This window comes from Bos taurus, chromosome 19 (genome assembly GCF_002263795.3).
Source record: "Bos taurus isolate L1 Dominette 01449 registration number 42190680 breed Hereford chromosome 19, ARS-UCD2.0, whole genome shotgun sequence".
NCBI classification, from domain to species: Eukaryota; Metazoa; Chordata; class Mammalia; order Artiodactyla; family Bovidae; genus Bos; species Bos taurus.
The window spans coordinates 12,431,595-12,450,587 of record NC_037346.1 but is presented as its reverse complement, the minus strand read 5'-3'; the positions used below and the strand labels follow the sequence as shown (position 1 = coordinate 12,450,587).

Genomic DNA, 18,993 nt, shown 5'->3' with positions numbered 1-18,993 from the left:
TGTGGGCTATATGAAACACAAAATGTGGCCAAAAGCACCATCTGTTCATTCACTATTAATAATGCTCAAATGAAAAGCTTCAATTAGAAATGAAAGTTACTAGAAAGATATCCAAGTACTTTGAAGAAATTCAACCAATGAATGTACTTTGATTAAATTTCCAATGATTTTCTCTAAAAAGTGTAAAAGGTTACAACATAGGATTTAATAAAATGGATACAGTTAGCATACACACAAAGTTGCAGTTTCCCAGGCTGGGAAAGAACTCTTAACTCATCCTTCCTGCGAGGAATACATTTTAAATACACAAAACTTCCTTAGACACACACAAAAGCAAATCAATGTATCAAAGGGATCTGGAATAAAGGGAGACTTTTCCTTAACCACCCCCCCCCCCCAAATAATAATATAAATGACCAAAATGAATATTCTCCAAATATCTAGGGGGTAAAAATTGTTAAACTGGTGTAAAGCAGCTGGATTTAGTAGATAGAATGTAGCAAGTCAGCAGCTTTCTGAAAAAATATTCTGGGGTGGAGAAAGCGGGCAATCTTCCCAGTGAAACAACTGCCATAAAACACCATATATATGTAAGAACATACACATCTGTTAAATCTTAGTTTACAATGTTCCAGCCAACTTACAAATCAAGAGGAAGTGTTTAGATCTAAAAAATAAATCATACTTTTACTTCTGGTCAAATTCTGCGTGGGTGGCTACTGGAGACGAGGAGATATCCACGCCGATTCAAGGCAAAGAGGACTGAATAATAAGGCCACTGTTCACATTCAAATGTGGGGGGAGAGGAAAAGGGAGGCTCCGAGTCCATAAAGTTCTCCTCCCTCTCTAAACACTGCAAGACTGTCCACGTCTAAAGACACTTACCCTTGAACCTCCTTGGAGACTGAACTTGGAGGCTTTTTGTTCAGATTTTTGAGGGGGAGCGATTTAGGAATGCTGCAAGATTACAACTTTCAACTACAGGAACATGATTTAAATTCTCAAGTGTTTTTTGTTTTTTTAAAAAGAAAGACTTTCTTCCTTTCAGGTAGTTTATCACCATTCTCGTATTAATAAAACCGCCTATTCAACCGCAAGGGTCAATATAAACAAAAACCACAGCTTCAAAGGATACGCGAATAAGGCACACCATTACTTCCAATAATTCCCCAACTTCCTCCCAATGACCGACGAGAAAGGTGACACGAAGCAAGAAAAGAAAAATACTTGCAAAGGAGGGAGGCGAGAGGAGAAGGCAGAAAGGAGGGGGAAAGAGCAAAACAAAAGTCCAGCTGATGCTGACACTTAATTGGGGAAGAGAGGACAGAAAATATTCCCGAAGTCACAGGCTGGAAGCCAAGGGCTGAGTGGGACAAGGGCGCAATAGAGGAAGTCCAAGCAAAAGAGGCCTACCCCAAAGGGGCCCCGAGGTACGAGGGAACACCAAAAGCCGAGGGGGGAAAGTCTCACTGCGAAGAGGCATCCCATCCATCAAGGCACGAGAGTTTGAGACACAGAAGATAGCAGATGGAGCGTTTCTACACCGGACAGCCCGGCACCGCCCCAGAGGTCTCGGGGCGCCGATCCCACTACGAGGAGTGAGGGGTTAAACGCGGGGGTTCGCGGACGTGGAAGGGGGTGCGGCCCCAGGGGCTGCGGCGGGAAGAGCGGGTCCACGGCCCGTACCTTGTAGTACACGTCGAACTGGATGTTCTCCGGCAAGGAGCGGATGTCGCGGCGAGAGCGGATGTAGTTATCCACCACAGCGGAGATGGCGGTGTTATAGAGAGTCTCTGGGATCCACTCGAGCTCCACGGCCGCCATCTTCCTTCTCTCCGCCTCCTCCGCCTCCTCCGCCTCCTCCTCCCGAAGGCCCCCGCCTCCCTCCGTAGCGAACTCCTCAGCGGCCCCGGAGGATTCCGAGGGGCGGCGGCGGCGGCGGCCACGCGGGCACACGGCAGAAGGGCGCGGCCGCCCTGACTCCTCCCGGCTGAGCTGCGGGCGGCGGGCGCAGACCCTGCGGGGAGAGCTCGCCAGAGAAACGGGGCCAGCCGCGCCGAGGCCTCACATTCCGGGTCTGCGAGCACCCCGGGCTCCGTCCCAGCACCGAGCTCTGCAGGGGCGGGACTGCGCGCGCGCGGCGTCATGACGTCAGCGCACGCCGACACGCCGGAGGGCAGGAATGCGGCAGGCGACTCGGGAAGGAAAAATCCCGCCCACGGGGAACAGAGTTTTTCCATGGGGACCGGGGCTGGGTGGTTGAGGGGGGACTTTTTTTCGCTGGGACGAGTCATGACAGGTTTTTACCAGCTGCTGCCGAGTCTCCAGCTTCATCTCTCCTTTCAGCCAGTCCTTCTTCGGGAGTTCTAGGACCTTTTCGAGGTGCAGGCAAAAGTTTGGATGATAATTATCAGTCCACTGAAGATCGCACGTTCAGAGAATTCACATTGCTCTGGAAATATTCCCTTCGGCTCCGGTTCCTAAATCGAGTTAGGAACCTTCGGCCTAGAACTAGGGATCAGGATGAAAGGGAGACTTGCGTTGTGTAACCATTTGCACTGTTTGAACTTTACTGTTTCTTTTTCCTGATGAAATTTACCGGGAAAAAAAAAAAAAAAAAAAACACACAGAAAACAAAAAGAACCACTTTAGAAAAATCTGGTGGGGCGGTTAGCCTGATTATGGAATTACAAATAGTGGTGAGAGAAAAAGGCTAAGTGGTGGCCGTGATATGACTTACTGGTAAAACAGAAAGGAAGATTTCAACTTTCTCCCGTAGGTCTAGTCCCAGCCTCGGGAGAAATAATTGAGAGTTGTTGTTACAGCGCTCTTCCATCCTCAGCCTGAACATCTGCTAACTTATGTAACTTAATATCCCGTGTCTTAGATTTCAAGAACTTCATGCAACATCTTTCTGCTCTAGTTTAAGGAAATTGTCGTAATTAGTGACACTGTCGGTCTCATAGTCATGCTATAGCAATGTAAAACCTGAAAACAACGATGATAATAATGTGCTGACACTTAAGAGCTAAAAGAATTGGAAGTGGCTCTTCCAGTTCACCTCGGTATGTCAATGTTAAAAGGTTAAATAGTTTGGTAAGAAAGAAGGAAACAAACACACTTAGTCCTCTTCTCAGTCTACACCAGTATTTACTCTGTAATCAATGAACCGAGGAAAGCTGTGGTTGGCCTTAAATAGGGTTACCAGAAGTGGCAAGTAAAAGAATGCAAATACCCAGTTATTTTAATTTCATATCAACAATCAATTCTTACCTTAAGGTGCTAATTCCAGAATTGGAATCCATTTGCAGGCCCTTGTGAACTGGCTGAACAGAGGAGAAAGTGGTAAAACTAGGCCATTTTTGTTGCAGTCTGCCCTCAATTGAAGGAAGAAAGCCTTTCGGTTGTACTCTAGAAAATTAATGAGTCCCAGCAGAGCTGGTATTTGAACTCAATAATTATATAAATGCTGCCTTTCATATTTTGGATGATAGCATAGCATCTGAGTTTTCAATGGTCAAGGTCAGATCATGAAGGTGCTAAAGTGATGCTGATGACCTTGGACTTTATCTTAGAGATGATAGGGAATCCCTAAAAGATTGTAAGGTAGTAAAAGAATCAGATTTGTGTGTCAGCAAGAAGACAGTAATCATCTATGACCAGCAGAGCCAGAAGAAGATCTTGAATCATGCACTCCTGGCTACAGAAGGATAGAATACAGAGGAGGCCTGCTAAGCTGTCATGGCCACCTATACATTTGGGTGGACGAGGTCCTTTGTATCACAAGGTTATCCCCACAGTCCACCAAATCTCCTTTAAGCCTTGACTACTGGTAGCCTCAAATTTGGCAGAAAGCCTTCCACTCTACAGAGCTATATGAAACAGGAACTTGGTCCAAAAATCCTGAGAATTCTAAGAGGCAATACACATTGTAACTTTTTTTTTCTTCTTTGGCTGAGCCCTGCAGGATGTGGACTCTTAATTCCCCAGCCAGGGGTTGAACCCATGCCCTCTGTGTTGGAAGCCCAAAATCTTAACCACTGTACAGCTAGAGAAGACTCTGTAACCCTTTTTAACTTGCAGTATCTCCCTTCATTGAGATGTTGGAGGGGGCGTCCAAGTACCTTGCTTTTGAATCTGATTGGCTTATATCTGCTTCAATAAATGGAGTACAGCAGAAATGATGCTAAGCCAGAAAAGGCCACATAGAGTCTACCTTCTTCTCTGGAATACTCCTGGATTCCTGAGCCAGCTTGTAAAAAGATGAACTACTCTGAGGCAACTGTGCTCTGAGTAAGCCCAAGCCACATGGAGAGGCTACATGTAAGCACTCCTGGTCAACAGTCCCAGCTGAATGCAGCCTTTGAGTCATCCCTGCTCAGGTATCAGTTGTTTCCGTGAAGAAACCTCCACATGATTTGTCAATCCTAAGACGTGAGTTGGGCTTCCCTCATAGCTCAGCTGATAAAGAATCTGCCTGCAATGGAGGAGACCTGGACTCGATTGCTGGCTCAGGAAGATCCCCTGGAGATGGAAATGGCAACCCACTTGAGTATTCTTGCATGGAGATTCCCAGGGACAGAAGAGCCTGGTCGGCTACAGTCCACGGGGTTGCAAGAGTTGGACATAGCTGAGCAACTAAACCACCACCACCAAGACATTTGTGTTACCCTCTGCCTTTCCTGTGGAGAAGGCAATGGCACCCCACTCCAGTACTCTTGCCTGGAAAATCCCATGGACGGAGGAGCCTGGTAGGCTGCAGTCCATGAGGTCGCTAAGAGTCAGACACAACTGAAGCGACTTAGCAGCTGCAGCAGCAGCAGCCTTTCCTGTGGAAAATTCTGAAAGATGTGGGAATACCAGACCACCTGAACTGCCTCTTGAGAAACCTATATGCAGGTTAGGAAGCAACAGTTAGAACTGGACATGGAACAACAGACTGGTTCCAAATAGGAAAAGGAGTACGTCAAGGCTGTATATTGTCACCCTGCTTATTTAACTTATATGCAGAGTACATCATGAGAAACGCTGGGCTGGAAGAAGCACAAGCTGGAGTCAAGATTGCCGGGAGAAATAAAAGTAACCTCAGATATGCAGATGACACCACCCTTATGGCAGAACTAAAGAGCCTCTTGATGAAAGTGAAAGAGGAGAGTGAAAAGTTGGCTTAAAGCTCAACATTCAGAAAACTAAGATCATGGCATCCAGTCCCATCACTTCATGGCAAATAGATGGGGAAACAGTGGAAATAGTGGCTGACTTATTTTTCTGGGCTCCAAAATCACTGCAGATGGTGACTGCAGCCATGAAATTAAAAGATGCTTGCTCCTTGGAAGGAAAGTTATTACCAACCTAGACAGCATATTGAAAAGCAGAGACATTACTTTGCCAACAAAGGTCCGTTTAGTCAAGGATATGGTTTTTCCAGTGGTCATGTATGGATGTGACAGTTGGACTATAAAGAAAGCTGAGTGCCGAAGAATTGATGCTTTTGAACTGTGGTGTTGGAGAAGATTCTTGAGAGTCCCTTGGACTGCAAGGAGATCCAACCAGTCCATCCTAAAGGAGATCAGTCCTGAATGTTTATAGGAAGGACTGATGTTGAAGCTGAAACTGCAATACTTTGGCCACCTGATGCAGAGAGCTGACTCATTTGAAAAGACCCTGATGCTGGGAAAGATTGAAGGCGGGAGGAGAAGGGGACGACAGAGGATGAGATGGTTGGATGGCATCACCGACACAATGGACATGGGTTTGGGTGGACTCCGGGAGTTGGTGATGGACAGGGAGGCCTGGCGTGCTGTGGTTCATGGGGTCTCAAAGAGTCGGACACGACTGAGCGACTGAACTGAACACCCTTTCCAGTCTTTCCAGATGAGGGTCCAAGCATCAGTAAGCTAAGTGAGACAAGTGTCCTTGCTCTGCTCTGAAATCCTGACCCACAGAAACATAATAAGATGGTTCTTCATTTATATCACTAAGGTTGTAGTGGTTATGCCACAGCAGGTCACTGGAACACCCCATTCCAATCCCCTATAGTTCCCAGGAACCCATCACTTAATAGACTTCATAATCAACCTATTCCCTCCCAGAACTATACATTACTAAACATATGAATTCATTCATGAGAATGAGACAATTCATATCCTGTGTTGGACAATTTTCTTAATTTTCTGACAATGGCTATGCTGCTGCTGCTGCTGCTAAGTTGCTTCAGTCATGTCCGACTCCATGCAACCCCATAGACAGCAGCCCACCAGGCTCCCCCATCCCTGGGATTCTCCAGGCAAGAACACTGGAGTGGGTTGCCATTTCCTTCTCCAGTGCAGGAAAGTGAAAAGTGAAAGTGAAGTCACTTAGTCGTGCCCCACTCTTAGCGACCCCATGGACTGGAGCCTACCAGGCTCCTCCGTCCATGGGATTTTCCAGGCAAGAGTACTGGAGTGGGGTGCCATTGCCTTCTCCGATGGCTATGCTACACTGCCTATAAGAGTGAACCACCTAACCGTAGGTATCAGAATGGAGAGAAGGAATTTTTCCTTTTTTTTTTTTAGATTATTTATTTTTGGGTGCGCTGGGTCTTCGTTGCTGCATGCAGGCTTTCTCTGGTTACGGCCAGCAGGGGCAGTCTCCAGTTGCGGTGTGTGGGCTTCTTGTTGCCTTGGCTTAGCATTGCGGAGCACTGCTCTAGGTTCGCAAGTCCAGTAGTTGTGGCTCGTGGGCTCTAGAGCACTGGCTCAGTAGTTGTGGCACATGGGCTTTGTTGCTCCGTGGCGTGTGGTATCTTCCCGGACCAGGCATTGCACCTGTGTCCTCTGCATTGGCAGGTGAATTCTTAAGCACTCAACCACCAGGGAAGCCTGAGATAATGACTCTTGTGCTAAATTTGTAGAGGCTTTTTCAGAGACCTTCAAGTCTTAATTCCACATAGTCAACACCCATCAACCACAGACCAACAATCACATGGCCCTCATAAATAGTCATCAAGACACACCTATGGCATCACACATTACCGAGGCAAAATGACTGGATCCTATAACTTGCAACCACCAAAGAACAGAGCAAGGCTTTCCAACAAGTTATCATCACTTGGGGACACAATGCAGGTAGGAAATTCTGCCCCGTTCTCATCTTTTAGTACCATTACCCGTATCTGCAGAAAACTCAAAAGCTTTTTTCTGTACATGTTCATGGTTACAATCCATCTTGTCTGGACTTCTTTAAATTCATCCTGCTTGCTACATGTGGCTTCTTGTCTCCAAAATTAATCCAAACTGCTACTTGCTAGGATGCTCCCCCAATCTTGTTCTCTACTGTCTTCATTAATATTGACCCTAAGACCAATAGCAAATATAATCTATCATTTGCCAGTCCTTATTTTGAGGAAGCTCCCTTAAAACCTACCCTGCACAAAGTCTACCTACTTACCCTGACAATCAGAAGTAGAGAATCACATGTTGATGTTTGGCAGAAACCTACCCAATATTGTAAAGCAATTATTTTTCAATTAAAAATGAATCAATTTAATTATTAAAAAAATTAAATGTAAAAAGAAAGGAAGTATAGAGTCAGCATAGATGGTCTGAGTGGTTTTGTATTTTGCTGCTAATGCTGGTCCAATACAGAATAAATGTTTAAGGGTCATTCTTGAAAAGACAGGCATATAATCCATAATCACAATACAATGTGAGAAACACTGTGATAGGGTTTCCTTGGGATGTTATAAGAGTAGTAAGGAGATAATGAGTTGATTTTGGATGTAATATCTACATAAAAGTTCTAAAACAGGTCAATTAAAGCATTTTCAGTTGCAGTGAAGTTCATAGGATAATAACAAACAGATTTACTTGAGCAATTATAGGTGAGTTCATTTCACCTTGACACTATACCTCCAATTTCTAGGAAATTTTCTAATTATCAGAATGTTTAACATACATGCAAAAATTTGAAACAGAGTTATGGTTCTTTATCTGAAACAGTAAAAAGTTTAACTTTTTCAATAAGATAGAAAATAGGAACAAAGTAAACTATATGCAAAGTGATATAGTCATGTAACCACCTCATGTAGCCATCTGATATGGGTATTAGCCTACCTAAGTGCATTCCAACCACATCCAACTCCTCACCAAACTGTTTAGTCCAAATATACAAATGATACAGATTTTTAACTTAAGAAGACAAAATATGTGGTGAGATCATCTACTGAGCTTAACAACATACTGAGAGATTGGGTCCAGTTTTGAATTTTTTAAGGATGAGGTTTCTATATTATACACAGGCAGACTTGGGATAGGTTTCAAGACTGGGGGAAAAACCTGATAATTTTTGAAGATAGTCAAGTATGAGAGAGTAAAAAGAGTATATCAAAAGAGAAGAAGAATGTATAATTCAAGAGAAAAGGAAAATTGAAAGATCACAATTATAAACTGCCATGTAATATCCTTTATAATGATATGTTACAATTTAATTATATCATGTGTGGATGCCATCTCCCCAGCAGGCCTGTAAGCTTCTTGAGGACTAGACAATATCGTGTGTTTCAGATACCAAGTCTACTGAAGACAGAGGGTGAGCATTCAGTAATTATATTAATAAATGAATAGGTCTTCCTACTTCTCTTTTGGAGGGAAAAAACACAGAGTTCACTGCTTCCAAAAATTTACTTCCTTTAAACTCATTCTTTGAAAAGCACACACTTTAAAATAGTTAATTTTTCCTTTAAAAAAATGTTGTGAAATATACAAAACATTAAACTTAACTATTTTAACCATTTTAATGTACAATGTCTTGGCAATAAGTACACTAAGATTATTTTGCAACCATCAACATTGTCCATCCAGGACTTTTTTATCCTCTCAAAAACTCTGTACCAATTAAACAATAATCCCCCAATTTCCTCCTCTTCTCAGCCCCTGGTAACTTCTAATCTGCTTTCTGTCTCTATGAGTTCACATATTCTAGATACCTCATATAGGTAGAATCATACAATTTTTGTCCTTTTGTGTCTGGCTTATTTCATTTAGCATGTTTTCAAGGTTCATCCATGTTGTAGCTTGTATCAGAATTCATTTCCTTTTTAAGGTTAAATAACACTCAATTGTATGTATATACCACATTTGTTTATCCATTCATTAGTTCATAGACATCTGGGTTGTTTTCACACTTTGGCAATTATGAATAATGCTATGAACAGAGTATACAAACATCTGTTTGAGTCATTGTTTTCAATTCTTTTGGGTGTATACCTAGGAGTAGAATTGCTGGATCATATGGTAATTCTCCCCTTCATGGATCACTGCCTTGTCGTGGCCCTTGCATAACTCAGTGACGCTATGAGCCATGCTGTACAGAGCCATCCAAGACGGACGGGTCATGGCGGAGAGTTCTGACCAGATGTGGTCCACTGGAGGAGGGAATGGCAAACCACTCCAGGATTCTTGCCACAGAACCCCATGAACAGTATAAAAAGGCAAAAAGATATGACGCCAAAAGATGAGCCCCCCAGGATGGAAGGTGTCCAATAGGCTACTGGGGAGGAGTGGAGGGCGATTAATAGCTCCAGAATGAATGAGGCAGCTGGGCCAAAGCGGAAACGACACTCAGTTGTGGATGTGTCTGGTGGTGAAAGTAAAATCCCATGCTCTAAAGAACAATATTTCATAGGAACCTGGAATGTTAAGTCCACGAATCAAGGTAAATTGGTCGTGGTCAAGCAGGAGATGGCAAGTGTAAACATCGACATTTTAGGAATCAGTGAACTAAAATGGACAGCAATGGGTGAATTTAATTCAGATGACCGTTATATCTACTACTGTGGGCAAGAATCCCTTAGAAGAAATGAGTAGCCCTCATAATCAAGTCCAAAATGCAGTACTTGGGTGCAACCTCAAAAACAACAGAATGATCTCAGTAATATCAAAGGTACATTTCAGCAAGAAGGGGAAGATTAAAGGATGGAAACGGCAAGGACCTAACAGAAGCAGAAGAGATTAAGACATGGTAAGAAAACACAGAAGAACTGTACAAAAAAGATCTTGATGACCTGAAAACCATGATGGTGTGATCACTCACCTAGAGTCAGACATCCTGGAATGTAAAGTCAAATGGGCCTTAGGAAGCATTACTACCAACAAAACTAGTGGAGGTGATGGAATTCCAGCTGAACTACTTAAATCCTAAAAGATGATGCTGTTAAAGTGCTGCACTCAATGTGTCAGCAAATTTGGAAAACCCAGCAGTGGCCATAGGACTGGAAAACGCCAGTTTTCATCCCAATTCCAAAGAAGAGGAGTTCAAAAGAATGTTCAAACTACCGGGCACTTGTGCTCACTTCCCATGCTATTAAGGTTATGCTCAAAATCCTTCAAGCTAGGCTTCAGCAGTACTTGAATTGACAACTTGCAGATGTACAAGCTGGGTTTAGAAAAGGCAGAGGAATCAGAGATCAAATTACCAATATTTGTTAGATCATAGAGAAAGCAAGGGAATTCCAGAAAAACATCTACTTCTGTTCCATTGACTACACAAAAGCCTTTGACTGTGTGTTTCACAACAAACTGTGGACAATTTTTAGAGATGGGAATACCAGACCATCTTACCTGTTTCCTGAGAAACCTACATGCTGGTCAAGAAGCAACAGTTATAACCTTACATGGAACTACTGACTGGTTCCAAATTGGGAAAGGAGTACAAAAAGGCGGTATATTGTCACCCTGCTTATTTAATTTATATGCTAAATGCCAGGCTGGATGAGTTACAGGCTGGAATCAAGATTGATGGGAGAATATCAACAACCTCAGCTATACAGATAAAACCACTCTACTGGCAGAAAGCAAAGAACTAAAGAGCCTCTTGATGAGGGTAAAAGAGGAGAGTGAAAAAGCTGGCTTAAAACTCAACGTTCAAAAAACTAAGATCCTACATCCAGTCCCATCACTTTATGGCAAATATGAGGGGGAAAAGTGGAAGCAGTGACAGATTTTCTCTTCCTGGAGAGATCCCAGAAGCATTGCAGCCATGAAATTAGAAGTTGCTTGCTTCTTGAAAGGAAAGTGATGACAAACCTAGGCAGTGTATTAAAAAGCAGAGGCATTATGTTGCCAGCAAAAGTCCATATAGTCAAAGCTATGGTTTTTCCAGTAGTCATGTATGGATGTGAGAGTTGGACCATAAAGAAAGCTGAGTGCTGAAGAATTGATGCTTTCGAATTGTGATGCTGGAGAAGACTCTTGAGAGTCCCTTGGACAGCAAGGAGATCAAACCAGTCAATTCTAGAGGAAATCAATTCTGCATATTCATTGAAAGGATTGATGCTGAAGCTGAAGCTCCAATATTTTGGCCACCTACCAATGGCACCCCTCTCCAGTACTCTTGCCTGGAAAATCCCATGGATGGAGGAGCCTGGTAGGCTGCTGTCCATGGGGTCGCTAAGGGTCGGACACGACTGAGTGACTTCACTTTCACTTTTCACTTTCATGCATTGGAGAAGGAAATGGCAGCCCACTCCAGTGTTCTTGCCTGGAGAATCCCAGGGACGGGGGAGCCTGGTGGGCTGCCGTCTATGGGGTCGCACAGAGTCGGATACGACTGAAGTGACTTAGCAGCAGCAGCAATGTGAATAGCCCACTCATTGGAAAAGACACTCATGCTGGGAAAGATTGAAGGCAAATGGAGAAGAGGGCAGCAGAGGATGAGATGGTTGGATAGCATCACAGAGTCAATGGACACGAACTTGGGCAAACTCCAGGAGACAGTGAGGGACGCCTGGCATGCTGCAGTCCAAGGGGTCGCAAAGAGTCGAACATGACTTAGCGACTAAACAACAACAACGTGGTAATTCTATTTTAAACAAATATTTATTTATTTGGCTGCTTTTAAGTCTTATTAATAGTGTGTCATGCGCGATCTTTCATTGCAGCGCACAGACTCTCTAGTTGTGGTGCTTGAACTTAGGTGCTCTGCAGCATGTAGGAGCTTAGTTCCCTGATCAGGGATCAAACCTGGATCCCCTGCATTGCTAGGTGAATTCCTAAGCCTGGACCTGCACAAGGGTTCCAATTTCCCCACATCTTCACTCTTGTTATTTTCCACTTTTGATAGTCATCCTAATGAGTGTAGGAACATCTTTATACATATATCTATTTAAATAGGTGAGGAAACATCTATAAATTAAGGTGCAATTTGTAATTTTTTAAGGCTCTAGATATGTATTGCCTAAACACTTTTTCCAACATAACTTTATTGTCTTCAGCTGTATATTTAATACACTGTCTTCTTGAATTGGGCTAGCTGATCACTGTGTTGTGAATTTTTGTGAAATACAAAAATGTTTTAATACCAGTTCACACTCATTGAATATTAAATAGGTAGCTGAAAACTTTCACCACCAAACCCCTGCATGGATCCCAGAGTAAAAATGAAATATTTAAGGGGGCTTCAGTACAGAGGGTCTCCTTTTCTTTTTATTTATTCTTTATTTTTGGCCATGTTGCTCGGCTTGTGGAATCTTCCCTATCAGAGGTCAAACCCAGGCCCTCGGCAGTGGGAGCACAGAACCCTAACTACTGGGTGAGTGCGTGCTCAGTCGCCTTAGTCGTGTCTGACTCTTTGCGACCCCATGGAGTGCAGCCCGCCAGGCTCCTCTGTCCGTGGGATTTTCCAGGCAAGAATACTGGAGCATGTTGCCATGCCCTTCTCCAGGGGATCTTCCCAACCCAGGGATTGAATCCGTGTCTCCTGTGTCTCTTGTACTACAGGCAGATTCTTTACTGTTGAGCCACACCAGGAAAGCCCCCCTAACCACTGGACCACCAGGAAATTTCCCAGAGGGTCTGCATTCATAAGTTGCATCCAGAAAGGGAGTAAGAACACAGAGTAGGAACTGCGGTTTGATAGACCCAGGGAGATGGGTCTTAGAGAACATCACAGGGCACCCCAGCCTGACATGGGAGCAGCATGTTGTCATGCAGTCCCTCAGTCGTGTCCAACTCTTTGTGACCTCTGGGCAACCCAAGAGTTGCTCAGAACAACAGAATGATTCTTTGTACCCAAGAGCCTGGAACAGCCTCCCAGAACTGGCCACTGGCAGCCTGTGACACAAAGGGGTAGACAATTCCACTGTAGCAGAGAGGGCCCATGAAGGAAGAGAGAGAGAAGTCTGAGACCCAAAAGTAGTGATGGGCATGGACTATCTTGCAAAGGCTGATCACTAGCAGGATAAAACAGCTCCAACTGTTTTTTGGTCCTTGGATCACATGACTCAATATTAAAATGCCAAGGGCAGAAAGTCATACTGGCTAACTTGGGTCACGTGTCCAACTTCGGTCAGAGGGGGACAAAGCAATACATATGACTGTTCATCAAGATTACGTCAAGTAGGAAACCAGTAATTATGTGAGAAAGTAGTATCAGATGAAAATACCAAAAGATGAGGTCAGAGATATCTGGCAAGCAAAAACTACAGAAACCAAGTAGATTTACCCTTCAAAGATATAATAAGCTTTGGAAAATGGCAACTTTATTAAGGCATAATTTGTATACAATAGAAGTGAAATATCTTAAGTTGATGACTTTTGACAAAGGTACACATGTATGTAACCACCACTCCCAAAAAGTGTACATTTTCATCTCCCCAGAAGTTCCTTGATGCCCCATTTGCAGTCAGTCCCTCCAACTGTTCCACTCCTGGAACCCATTGATATGATCTTCTCGTACTATTGATTAGTTCTGTTTTAGAATTTCTTATAAATGGAATAATAATCTAATATTTAAAATTTTTCATTTTATTTCTTACTAGCTTAACTATAAGCTTTTTTAAATTACTTTTTTAGTGTTTCCTCTAAGGCTAATATTATTATTTTTTTAAAGATTGATTTATTTATTTGGTGGTGCCAGGTCTTAGTTGCAGCACGCAGGATCTTTCAGCTGTGGCATGTGGGATCTAGTTCCTTGACCAGGGATTGAACCTGGGCCCTCTGCCTTGGGAGTGCAGAGTCTTAGGCCCTGGACCACCAAGGAAGTGCCTAATAATATATATTCTTAACTTATCAATCTATTTAGAGTCAATACTATAGTTCTCCACACTTCCCACTTTGAACTTTCTATTCAGTCCTTATCCCTACTTATCTGACGCTTCCTACTTCACAATGAAGCAACTTTACGATAAAAATTTACCAATAAATTCACCTGCTCTTTTATACTGAATCTGATGTCATATTCTTACCTGGGACACTTATTATAGGCCCATCCTTACATTTATTTTGTTTTGTTTGTAACAGTTATTGTCTTTTAAGCAAATTAAAAAAAAGAAAACAGTCTTTTATATTTTCCTGCTTACTTACAACTCCTGACACTCTTATCTTCCTTCCTGTAGATTTGACTATCTGGAAAGTATTTAATACTCTATTAATTTACGTTCCTGCCAGTAGTAGCAGTGACTTTCCTGTATACAAACTATAGCAAGTTAGGAAATAAAATGGAAAGAAAGATTATAAAACCACAGAAAACATAAACTACTGAATAAAGATTAAGAATAAAGAATAAGAACAGGACTTCCCTGGTGGTACAGTGGTTAAGAATCCATCTGCCAGTGCAGGGGACGTGGGTTCCACCCCTGGTCTGGGAGGATTCCCTGTGTCTGGGAGCAACTAAGTCCATGTGCCACAACTACTAAGCCTATGCTCTTGAGCCTAGGAGGCACAGCTACTGAAGCCTGCAAGCCCGAGCCTGCACTCCGCAGCCAGAGAAGCCACCGCAATTGGGAAACCTGTGCACAGCAGCCAGAGTGTAGCACTCCACTCGCCGCAACTAGAGAAACCCAAGCAAAGCAACGCAGACCCAGCATAACTAAAAAGTAAATTAATAGATTGGTTAATTAGTTTTAAAAAATAATATATTCTTTATTCATTAAAATGTATAACTTACATAACTGTAAAGTTAATAAGAAATATTAATGGCCTATGTCAGAAAAGCCGCAAAACAATAAAGATGCAAAAGAGGCTTTTAATGAAAGGAAGGACATGTTTTATTCCCAGAGAGAAAGATGGTCATGTAGAGATGTGATTTCTACTTTGTTCTCAACAATTCTATGTCATTTTTGTGGTCAATATAACATATATACTGGAATTTACCTTTAAAAAGAATTCATGTATTAATTACTGGTATATCTGATTTTGCTCCAGCAATCAAGTTTTACATTTTCCTTCATATATTCTTATTTTCTTTCTTTTCTCTGTGACTTTGGCTATATAGGTTTTTAAAAAATGTACTGTTATTTTTCCAGCACTGCATTCTATTTCCATACTTCCAGTGGCAAACTTTGTCTTTTATAAAAAAAAAAAAAACAGTTTTTATTTTCTGATTATAAAAGTAAGACATACCCGTGAAAGAAAACTTGGAATAAATAGGAAACTAGGAAAAATTTTACTGTAATTCTACCATGCAGAGATAACCACTGTTAATATCTTTAAACTTGTTTTGTCTTGAAATTACTTTTTTCCCTAAAAGCAAAGCACACTTCCTGTAACAATTTCAAGTAACACAGAGGCACCATAGTTGACATCTTTTATTTTGTCTTGTCCAGTATCTATTCCTTCTTCTTCTGATAACAATACCCTGATTTTGGGGAGGGGACCTATATCTCCCCCACTTTCAGTTCATGTGTTTCAGATGGTACTGACCCAGCCCCTCAGCTCTAAGGGCTGGTACAAGACCCAGGTTTGATCAGAGTGATAATGACCCAGGCAAGCTGACACAAAATAATCCTGCAGCTTTGGTTGAAATTGCATATCGGGAAAAAGAGTTTCTTTTCTACTGTGCCTCACATCTAACAAGCAGAATATGATGACAGAGATGCTATGTGACTTCAAGGGACACAGTTTCTACTCTGCCCTCTCCCTCTTGAGTCAGCCATTCAGGGGGAAGCCAGTCACCGTGTTGTGTGGATACCCAAGCAGCCTTGTGGAAAGGACCCTGAAGAAAGGAACTGAGGCATCAGCCATGTGAGTGAGTCACCTTGGGAAGGAATGCTCCCGCCTCAGTTGAGCTTTCAGAGGACTGTCCCTGCACCTCACCGCTTGGCTGAATCTTCATGTGAGATCCTGAGCTCCCAGCACAGCTCAACTAAGCTGCTCCTGACCCACAGAAACCTTGAGAGATCATAAATATTTATTGTTCTTTTAAGCCATGAAGTTTAAGGGTAATTTGTTATGTGGCAATAGATAACTAATACAAGATTGGTTTAGGAATATAGAGCTAAGCCAGTCAGAATGTGGCATTCCCAGTAAGCTTTATTGATTTAGGAATAGGCAATTTACTAAACTGTCTGAATTAAACCAAAGGGATGGGCTTCCTTTTTTAAAAAACAAAGAAAGAAAAAAGAAAAACAAAACAGCTGGGTAAGCCACTCTCTTCCACTGACCATAGACATGAAAATCCATATTCAGATTGTAGTTGGCAGCCATCTTGTTGTCATAAAAGCCAACTTTAGGATAAATACAATATTTCATGCAAAGATGGGCTCAATAAAGGACAGAAATGGTATGGACCTAACAGAAGCAGAAGATATTAAGAAGAGATGGCAAGAATACACAGAAGAACTGTACAAAAAAAATCTTCACGACCCAGATAATCACGATGGTGTGATCACTCACCTAGAGCCAGACATCTGGAATGTGAAGTCAAGTGGGCCTTAGAAAGCATCACTACGAACAAAGCTAGTGGAGGTGATGGAATTCCAGTTGAGCTATTCCAAATCCTGAAAGATGATGCTGTGAAAGTGCTGCACTCAATATGCCAGCAAATTTGGAAAACTCAGCAGTGGCCACAGGACTGGAAAAGGTCAGTTTTCATTGCAATCCCAAAGAAAGGCAATGCCAAAGAATGCTCAAACTACCGCACAATTGCGCTCATCTCACACACTAGTAAAGTAATGCTCAAAATTCTCCAAGCCAGGCTTCAGCAATATGAACCGTGAACTTCCTGATGTTCAAGCTGGTTTTAGAAAAGGCAGAGGAACCAGAGATCAAATTGCCAACATCCGCTGGATCATGGAAAAAGCAAGAGAGTTCCAGAAAAGCATCTGTTTCTGCTTTATAGACTACGCCAAAGCCTTTGACTGTGTGGTTCACAATAAACTGTGGAAAATTCTGTAAGAGATGGGAATACCAGACCACCTGATCTACCTCTTGAGAAATTTGTATGCAGGTCAGGAAGCAATAGTTAGAACTAGACATGGAACAACAGACTGGTTCCAAATAGGAAAAGGAGTTCGTCAAGGCTGTATATTGTCACCCTGTTTATTTAACTTATATGCAGAGAACATCATGAGAAACGCTGGACTGGAAGAAACATAAGCTGGAATCAAGATTGCTGGGAGAAATAGCAATAACCTCAGATATGCAGATGACACCACCCTTATGGCAGAAAGTGAAGAGGAACTAAAAAGCCTCTTGATGAAAGTGAAAGTGGAGAGTGAAAAAGTTGGCTTAAAGCTCAACATTCAGAAAACGAAGATCATGGCATCTGGTCCCATCACTTCATGGAAAATAGATGGGGAAACAGTGGAAACAGTGTCAGACTTTATTTTTCTGAGCTTCAAAATCACTACAGATGATGACTGCAGCCATGAAATTAAAAGACGCTTACTCCTTGGAAGGAAAGTTATGACCAACCTAGATAGCATATTGAAAAGCAGAGACATTACTTTGCCAACAAAGGTTCGTCTAGTCAAGGCTATGGTTTTTCCTGTGGTCATGTATGGATGTGAGAGTTGGACTGTGAAGAAGGCTGAGCGCCGAAGAATTGATGCTTTTGAAGTGTGGTGTTGGAGAAGACTCTTGAGAGTCCCTTGGACTGCAAAGAGATCCAACCAGTCCATTCTGAAGGAGATCAGCCCTGGGGTTTCTTTGGAAGGAATGATACTAAAGCTGAAACTCCAGTACTTTGGCCACCTCATGCGAAGAGTTGATTCATTGGAAAAGACTCTGATGCTGGGAGGGATTGGGGGCAGGAGGAGAAGGGGACGACAGAGGATGAGATGGCTGGATGGCATCACTGACTCGATGGACGTGAGTCTGAGTGAACTCCGGGAGTTGGTGATGGACAGGGAGGCCTGGTGTGCTGTGATTCATGGGGTCGCAAGGAGTCGGAAATGACTGAGCGACTGATCTGATCTGATCTGATCTGTGGATGGCAAATCAGATAGACCATATAATTTGGGTCTTTGATAAAATTATTGAGCTACAGAAACAAATAACCATAAACTCCACCTTAACTTGATTTCTTTATTTTTAAAATATTTATTTATTTATTTGGTTGCACCGCATCTTAGCCTCGGCAGGCAGGATCTTTGAGCTTCAGTTGCATCATGTGGGCTCTTAGCTGCTGCATGTTAGGATCTAGTGCCCTGACCAGGGATCAAACCTGGGCTCCCTGCATTGGGAGTGCACAGTCTTAGACACTGGGCTATCAAGGAAGTCCCTCCCCCTTAAATTTAGTCTTCCAGTTATATGAGCCCATGCATTTCCTTATCATTTTAGTCATAAAAGCCATCCTTTGGTTAGCACATGCTTTGAAATGAACATCTCCCTTTACTTTCAAGGTTTCTTAGTCATCTTGTTTGAGGTGCCTCCTTAGGTGGTGTTTTTTCTTTTCTCAACCTGTCTTTGCCTTTGGAAGAATTTATTATGTTTGTTTTTATAGTGATTAGTTACATATTTGTTTCTTATTCTGACTCGTGCATTCTATGTATTTTCTTTTATTCTTGAGTAATTTTGAAGTCCTATATCAGAGGTTGCAAATGATATAGCTTTATATCCAACCCACAGATGTGGTTGGGATGTTTGTCTCACAGGGTATTTAACTTTTTTTGAATCTGGAAAATCTGGATTTTTTTATTCAGAAATTGAAATATTTTTCTAGCCACACTTGAACAATCAGGTCTGTAACATGGGGTCCCTAGCCTTATGTGGCAACAATCGTCTGGAACTGAATGGC

The 18,993-nt window shown here is 42.5% G+C and overlaps 1 protein-coding gene across 1 annotated transcript in view; it reads right to left on the bottom strand.

Annotated features, from left to right (window-relative positions):
* The window catches only part of APPBP2 (amyloid beta precursor protein binding protein 2), a 60,455-nt gene extending 58,374 nt beyond the window's left edge, over nucleotides 1-2,081 (bottom strand). The window contains exon 1 of the mRNA XM_002695642.7: nucleotides 1,687-2,081. Coding sequence (XP_002695688.2) covers nucleotides 1,687-1,824 — 138 coding nt within the window. The 5' untranslated portion in view covers nucleotides 1,825-2,081. The remainder of the gene's footprint in view (nucleotides 1-1,686) is intronic.
* Between the last annotated feature and the right edge of the window lie 16,912 nt (nucleotides 2,082-18,993).